At 40.4% G+C, this 8,559-nt stretch overlaps 1 protein-coding gene across 3 annotated transcripts in view; it reads right to left on the bottom strand.

Moving 5' to 3' along the window:
- Nucleotides 1-216: 216 nt before the first annotated feature.
- Nucleotides 217-8,559, bottom strand: part of GPSM2 (G protein signaling modulator 2) — a 54,761-nt gene continuing 46,418 nt past the window's right edge. For all 3 annotated transcript variants that reach the window (XM_027607238.2, XM_027607240.2, XM_027607239.2), the window contains one exon: nt 217-1,398. In XM_027607238.2, the coding sequence (XP_027463039.2) occupies nt 1,171-1,398 (228 nt within the window). In that variant the 3' untranslated portion in view covers nt 217-1,170. The remainder of the gene's footprint in view (nt 1,399-8,559) is intronic.

Here is an 8,559-nt window from a genome sequence, read left to right as displayed (position 1 = left end):
ACAACCAAGAAGAATAATTTTTTTCCCCCGAGCCTTTGATGTGATTCCAGATTGAGTAACTATCTTTCTATTTTATTTTTGTGAACATTGGCCATTTGGAGAAGTGGTTCTCACTGCCCACCAAGTCACCTGAAGGATTTTTAGAAAGAAAAGAGACCCAGATACCATCCCAGCTGTGCAGAATCAGAAGCAACCAGAGGTGAATAAGTTGCCAGCTTGTTCTGGTTATGGGCATTTTCGTTCTAGAATTCACCCTTAGACTAGGCTCTACTCTATCCCATCTTACTGTGTTCTTTTCCTAAGCTAACTTTATGTCGTCCTGTTACATACCCTTGTAAACTACCTTCAGTTTCTGGGAGGGGGAAGGAAGGCTTAATGATGACTGAGGGCTTAACTTAACATCTTTCATACTTAAATTTTGTGAGTTTTCATCTGTTTTCTATTTTCAAGGCCTAGGTTCTTGATATAACCACATGAATTTTTGGGTTTTGTTTTGTTTTGTTTTGTTTTGTTTTGACATTAGGTCTTAAAAAGTTTTACACCAGTGTTTTGTTACAAAAGGTATAATTTTAAGCCACACACACTTTAAAATTAAAGGACCCAAAACATGCTGAAAGTTTAAGAGTTTTTATAATGGCTTCGAACTAATAACATACTGAAAATATGACTCTCTTAACAGAAAAAAGATCTAGATTTTTTTAATGAGACTTTTTTTACACATTGGTCAGGTATGTTTTCACTAAGCAGCAAAATTTCTCACTACATCCATGGTTCAGTATAAAAAAAAAATCCCATTGTCAAGATTTAAAAAAAGATTATCTCAGCAAGAGGATTAAATTCTAGTCTAGATTCATTTATCTTCCCACTTTACAAACTCTAGGTAAAGGAATCTAACAGGTTGCCAAAGAACACAATCCCGAGCCTTAATCACAAAAGCTGATGAAGCACCTTTTATAAGACTCCTCCACCCTGCAACAAGTGCGTGTCCAGAGGAATGTTAATATCATACTACTAAAGGTTAAATATTTACATCATTCTAGAACATTTTAAGCTGTATTACAGTGCTATAATTTCTCCTCTTAAGGAAAAATAGATTGAATCTCCCCGCAGTGTTCTGAAAGGAAATAAGGTCGTTTTTTAAAAATATATCCATAATAACTAGTGGTTTGCTTATTTTTTTCCTGTATTTTTAAATTCCAACAAAGCATTACTTTGCAAAAGGTCCTTCAGTTCAAATTCAGTGTCTCTGTTTTGATCTCTTTGTAAAAGAACTCTCTGTTCATCCATTCTTTTTGCCTGAGAATGTAAAATCAAGCTAAAAAAGTCCTCATCTGGTACTGTTGGTCCCTTTGTGGCAGCAGGTGGTGGAGCACATCTTTGGTCATCTAATCTGGACCCCTGCAAATTGATGAGAGAGATTAAAACACAAATACTTCATTAATGTTTGTCATAATTTTTTTTTTTTTTTTTTTTTTGCCTCGTCTCAGAAATTTAATCTTCAGACCTGAAACCTTATTAATAAAACTTTTGCCATTGGGGCGCCTGGGTGGCTCAGTCATTAAGCGTCTGCCTTTGGCTCAGGGTCCTGGGATCAAGCCCCACGTTGGGCTCCCTGCTCCGCAGGAAGCCTGCTTCTCCCTCTCCCACTCCCCCTGCTTGTGTTCCCTCTCTCGCTGTGTCTGTCATTTTAAATAAAATCTTTTAAAAAAAAACCAAACTTTTGCCATGACTTACATAATCAGAATCTAGCAAGTATTATGTAGAAGTGTAACATCATGGCTTTGGTAAGATTAATTAAGATACAAGGTCAAATATTACAGAGTAGGCACTGGCAAATACAACTTATCAAATCCTTAGAATGTTAGGTACAAAAACCCTGCAGCACTACCTTACAAATACCGTGTCAGGCTAGGGGTCAGCAAACCGGAACCCACTGCCTGTTTTTGTTCATAACATTTCCTTTTCATTTCACCACAGTGCTCATTTGTTGATGAACTACGTGTGGCTGCTCGCCAGCTATAATGGCAGAGTTGAGCAGTTGTGACAAAGACCATGGGGCCTGAAAAGCCTAAAATGTTCTCTGTCTAGCCCTGTCTTAAGCATTTAAATCTGTTAAATAGCCCAGATTTTTTCCTTGAAGTTGTAACTTACCAATCCTTATTTTGGAAGTACATTAGAAATGTTATTGATCAACTAAAAAATACAAGCACTTAAAAGTGTACATAGAGTGTCTGGTATCATAAGCTCCAGCACAGGAATATGCAGGCTGACGTTGGAGTGTCCACTCTTGCTGGGCACTGTGCGCTGACCTGCCTTCACATTTAACCCCGTGGCCCTGGGGACACACCCACACACACACACACACCCCCACACACCCACACCCCCCCACACACACACCCCACCCCACCCCCCGGCTCACGCTTCATTTCTCCTCCCTTTATGCTCTGGTGATTTCACTGTCCTCCAACTCATCCAACACTGGGGCACTGGAGGCCCTAGACCTCTTCTCTTCTGGTCTTCATTCTTTACCTCTGCCAGACTTGGTCACTCTCAGTAATTGCATTGTCTTTACAAGCATGATTTCAAACATCCCATGTTGACTGCCACCTCCAATTTTCCAGATCAGGCTAGACAGTAATCCCCCAGGAAACTTTTTTTTTTAAATTGTAAAATAAAGTTTGCTACTTGAACCATTCTTAAATGTACAGTTTAGTATTAAGCACATTCATCCTGCTGTGTGGTCATCACCATCCATACCCAGAACATTTTCATCTTCTAAAACCAAAACTCTAAACCTATTGAACAGTAGCTCCCATTCTCCCCTCTCCAGCCCTTGGCAACCACCATTCTATTTTGTCTCTATGAATCTGACTACTTTACCTCATATGAGTGGAACTGTGTAGTATATTTGTCCTCCTATGACTGCCGGCTTCTCAGCATAATGCCTTTGGGATTCACCCGTGTTGGGGCTTGTTTCAGAATTTTCCTCATTTTTAAGGATGAAAAATACTCCACTGTGTAGGTATACCACATTTTATCCACCTGCCAATGGGCACTTGGTTGCCTCTACCTTTTGGCTATCGTGAATAATGCTGTTCGAACATTGGTGTACAAATATATCTGTTCATATCTGTGATTTCAACTGCTTGGGTATATACCCAGAAATGAGATTGTTGGATAGTATGGTAATTTTTAACTTTCTGAGGAACCACCATACTTTTTTTTTTTTTAAAGATTTATTTGAAAGAGAGCACAAGCAGGGAGAGTGACAGGCTGAGGGAGAGGGAAAAGCAGACTCCCCTGCTGAGCAGGGAGCCCGATGGGGGCTCGATCCCAGGATCCTGGGATCATGACCTGAGCTGAAGGCAGACGCTTAACTGACTGAGCCACCCAGGCGCCCCTTGTTTTGTTTTGTTAACATTTAAGCTGAGTTTTCATCTTGAGAATTTCTTAAAGGCAGTCTAGGTTTCCATTGTCTCATTATTCAGTTTTTCATCAGGCTTGCTGACAAGGAACAGTTAAGCTTATTTTTTTCTTTTAATTTAAATTCAATTAATTAACATATATTACTAGTTTCATAAGTAGAGTTCATGGATTCTTCAGCTGTATAGAACACCCAGTGTTCATCACATCACGTGCCCTCCTTAATGTCCATCTCCCAGTTACCCCATCCCTCCAACCTCCTCCCCTCTAGTAACCCTCAGTTTGTTTCCTATAGTTGAGTCTTTCATGGTTTGTCTCCCTCTGATTTCGTCTTGTTTTATTTCTCCCTCCCTTCCCCTATGATCCTGTTTTGTTTATTAAATTCCACTATGAGTGAGATCATATAATTGTTTCTCTGACTTATTTCACTTAGCATAATACCCTCTAGTTCCAGCCACAGCACTGTAAATGGCGAGATTTAATTTTTTTTGAGGGCTGAGAGTGTTCCATTGTATATATACACATCTTCTGTATCCATTCATCTGTCGATGGACATCTGGGATCTTCCCATAGTTTGGCTATTGTGGACAATGGTGCTGTAAACATTGGAGTGCAGGTGTCCCTTCGGATCACTACATTTGTATCTTTGGGGTAAACATCCAGTAGTGCAATTGCTGGGTCATAGGGTAGCTCTATTTTTAATATCTTGAGGAACCTCCATACTGTCTTCCAGAGTGGCTGCACCAGCTTGCATTCCCACCAACAGTGTAAGAGGGTTCCCCTTTCTCCGCATCCTCACCAACATCTGTCATTTCCTGACTTGTTAATTTTAGCCATTCTGACTAAACGTCTGACCTGGTGTGAGGTAGTATCTCATTGTAGTTTTGATTTGTATTTTCCTGATACTGAGCATTTTTTCATGTGTCTGTTGGTCATTTATATGTTGTCTTTGGAGAAATGTCTGTTCATGCCTTCTGCCCATTTAAAAACAAAATTTTTTTTTAAAGATTTTATTAGCAAGCGCACAAGCAGGGGGAGCTGCAGAGGGAGAGGGAGAAGCAGGTTCCCCAATGAGCAGGGAGCCCGGCAGGGGGCTTGATTCCAGGGCAAGATCTGATCATGACCAGAGCCGAAGGCAGATGCTGAACCTGAGCCACCCAGGCACCCCTCTTCTGTCCATTTCTTGATTGGATTATGTGTTCTTTGGGTGTTGAGCCTGATAAGTTCTTTATAGATTTTGGATACTAGCCCTTTATCTGATATGTCATTTGCAAATATCATCTCCTATTCTGTCAGTTGTCTTTTGGTTTTGTCGACTGTTTTCCTTTGCTGTGCAGAAGCTTTTTACCTTGATGAAGTCCCGATAGTTCATTTTTGTCTTTGTTTCCCTTGCCTTTGGAGACGTGTCTAGCAAGAAGTTGCTGTGGCTGAGATCACAGAGGTTGCTGCCTGTGTTCTCCTCTAGAATTTTGATGGATTCCTGTCTCACATTTAGGTCTTTCAACCATTTGGAGTCTATTTTTGTGTGTGGTGTAAGAAAATGATCCGGTTTCATTCTTCTGCATGTGGCTGTCCAATTTTCCCACCATCATTTTTGAAGAGACGGTCTTTTTTCTATTGGATATTCTTTCCTGCTTTGTCGAAGATTAGCTGACCATAGAGTTGAGGGTCCATTTCTGGGTTCTCTATTCTGTTCCACTGATCTATGTGTTTTTGTGCCAGTACCATACTGTCTTGATGGTTACAGCTTTGTAATAGAGCTTGAAGTCCAGGATTGTGATGCCACCAGCTTTGGTTTTCCTTTTCAACATTCCTTTGGCTATTTGGGGTCTTTTGTGGTTCCATACAAATTTTAGAATTATTTGTTCAAGCTCTGTGAGAAAAGTTGATAGTATTTTGATAAGGATTGTATTGAATGTATAGATTGCCCTAGGTAGCAGAGACACTTTTTTTTTCTTTAAAGATTTATTTATTTATTTGAGAGAAAGAGTGAGAGAGAGAGAGAGCACATGAGAGGGGGGAGAGTCAGAGGGAGAAGCAGACTCCCTGCTGAGCAGGGAGCCTGATGCGGGACTCGATCCTGGGACTCCAGGATCATGACCTGAGCCGAAGGCAGTCGCTTAACCAACCGAGCCACCCAGGCGCCCGGTAGCATAGACATTTTAACAATATGTTTTTCCAACCCATGAGCATGGGATGTTTTTCCATTTCTCTGTGTCTTCCTCAGTTTCCTTCATGAGTGTTTTATAGTTTTCTGAGTGCAGGTCCTCTGCCTCTTTGGTTAAGTTTTTATTCCCAGGTATCTTATGGTTTTGGGTGCAATTGTAAATGGGATCAACTCCTTAATTTCTCTTTCTTCTTTTTCAGTGTATAGAAATGCAACTGATTTCTGTGCATTGATTTTACATTCTGCCACTTTGCTGAATTCCTGTATGAGTTTTCCACATAGAGTATCATGTCATCTGCAGAGTGAGAGTTTTACTTCTTCTTTGCTGATTCGGATGCCTTTTATTTCTTTTTGTTTTCTGATTACTGAGGCTAGGACCTCTAGTACTATGCTGAACAGTGGTAAGAGTGGACATCCCTGTCGTGTTCCTGACCTTAGGGGAAAAGCTTTCAGTTTTTCCCCATTGAGAATGATACTCACTGTGGGCTTTTCGTATATGGCTTTTATGATATTCTCTATCCCTACTGTGAAGAGTTTTAATCAAGAAAGGATGCTGTACTTTGCCAAATGCTTTTTCTGCATCTATTGAGAGGATCATATGGTTCTTGTCCCTTCTTTTATTAATGTATTGTATCACATTGATTGATTTACGGATGTTGAGCCAACCTTGCAGCCCAGGGATAAATCCCTCTTGGTCGTGGTGAATAATCCTTTCAATGTACTGTTGGAGCTTATTGGCTAGTATCTTGGTAAGAATTTCGCATCCATATTTACCAGGGATATTGGTCTGTAATTCTTATTAGTGGGGTCTTTGGTTTTGGAATCAAGGTGATGCTGGTTTCACAGAATGAGTTTGGAAGTTTTCCTTCCATTTCTATTTTTTGAAACAGTTTCAGAAGAATAGGTGTTAATTCTTCTTTAAATGCTTGGTAGAATTCCCCTGGGAAGCCATCTGGCCCTGGACTCTTGTTTGTTGGAGATTTTTGATTACTGCTTCAATTTCCTTGCTAGTTATGGTTCTGTTCAGGTTTTCTATTTCTTCCTGGTTCAGTTTTGGTAGTTTATATGCCTCTAGGAATACATCCATTTCTTCAGATTGCCTGAATTGTTGGCATATAGTTGGTCATCATATGTTCTTATTTCGTTAGTGTTGGTTGTGATCTCTCCTCTTTCATTCATGATTTTATTAATTTGGGTTCTTTTTGATAACTCTGGCTAGGGGTTTATCGATCTTAATAATTCTTTCAAAGAACAAGCTCCTAGTTTTGTTGATCTGTTCTACTGTTCTTTTGATTTCTATTTCATTGATTTCTGCTCTAATCTTTATTATTTCTCTTCTCCTGCTGGGTTTAGGTTTTATTTGCTGTTCTTTCTTCAGCTCCTTTAGGTGTAAGGTAAGGTTGTATATTTGAGAACTTTATTTTTTGAGAAAGGCTTGTATTGCTACATACTTCCCTCTTAGGACTGCCTTTGCTGCATCCCAAAGGTGTTTTCATTTTCATTTGTTTCTATGAATTTTAAAAATTCTTTAATTTCCTGGTTGACCCATTCATTCTGTAGTAGGATACTCTTTAACCTCCAAGTATTTGAGTTCTTTCCAAATTTGCTTTTGTGACTGAGTTCCAGTTTCAAAGCATTGTGGTCCAAAAATATGCAGGGTATGGATCCCAGTCTTTTGGTACCAGTTGAGACCTGATTTGTGACCCAGTATGTGATCTATGCTGGAGAATGTTCCATGTGGACTCAGGAAGAATGTGTATTCTGGGGGTACCTGGGTGGCTTAGTCAGTTAAGTGTCTGCCTTTGGCTCTGGTCATGATCCCAGCGTCCTGGGATCAGGTTCCGCATCTGGCTCCTTACTCAGGAGGGAGCCTGCTTCTCCCTCTCCCTGCCGTTCCTCCTGCTTGTGCTCTGTCAAATAAAATCTTAAAAGGGGGGGGGGGGCACCTGGGTGGCTCAGTTGTTAAGCGTTTGCCTTCAGCTCAGGTCATGATCCCAGGGTCTTGGGATTGAGCCCCACATTGGGCTCCCTGCTCGGCGGGAAGCCTGCTTCTCCCTCTCCCACTCTGTCTGCTTGTGTTCCTTCTCTTGCTGTGTCAAATAAATAAATAAAAATCTTTAAAAAAAATGTATTCTGCTTTAGGATGGAATGCTCTGAATATATCTGTGAAATCCATCTAGTCCAGTGTGTCATTCAAAGCCCTTTTTTCTTTGTTGATCTTCTGCTTAGATTATCTGTGCACTGCAGTGAGTGGAGTGTTAAAGTCCCCTACTATTGGGGTGCCTGGGGGCTCAGTTAAGCTTCTGCCTTCAGCTCAGGTCATAGATCTTGGGGTCCTAGGATTCAGCCCTGAGTTTGAACCCTGGGGTTGAGCCCAGACTTCCTCAGTGGAGACTCTGCTTCTCCCTCTCCCCCTCCCCACCTCTCCTGTGCTTTCTTTGTTCTTTCTCTCAAATAAATAAATCTTAAGTCCCCTACTATTACTGTATTATTATCAGTGTGTTTCTTTAATTTTGTTAATTGATTTATATAATTGGCTGCTCCCATGTTAGGGGCATAAATATTTGCAATTGTTAGATGTTGGATAGACCCTTTAATGATATAGTGTCCTTCCTCATCTCCTATTACCATCTTTGGTTTAAAATTTAAAATTTCATTTGTCTGATATAAGGATTGCCACCCCAGCTTTCTTTTGATGTCCATTATCATGATAAATGGTTTTCCACCCCCTCACTTTCAATCTGGAGGTGTCTCTGGGTCTAAAATGAGTGTCTTGCAGATAGCACATCAATGGGTCTTTTTTATCCAGTTCTCATACCCTGTCTTTTGATTGATTGGGGCATTTAGCCCATTGACATTCAGAGTAACTATTGAAAGATAGGAATTTAGTGCCATTGAATTACCTGTAAAGTCACTGTCTGTATATTATCTCTGTTCCTTTCTGGTCTATGTTACTTTTGGGCTCTCTC

The sequence above is a fragment of the Zalophus californianus genome, chromosome 4 (assembly GCF_009762305.2).
Source record: "Zalophus californianus isolate mZalCal1 chromosome 4, mZalCal1.pri.v2, whole genome shotgun sequence".
Classification (NCBI taxonomy): domain Eukaryota; kingdom Metazoa; phylum Chordata; class Mammalia; order Carnivora; family Otariidae; genus Zalophus; species Zalophus californianus.
The sequence above is the reverse complement of the archived record's forward strand: the minus strand, read 5'-3'. Positions and strand labels throughout refer to the sequence as shown.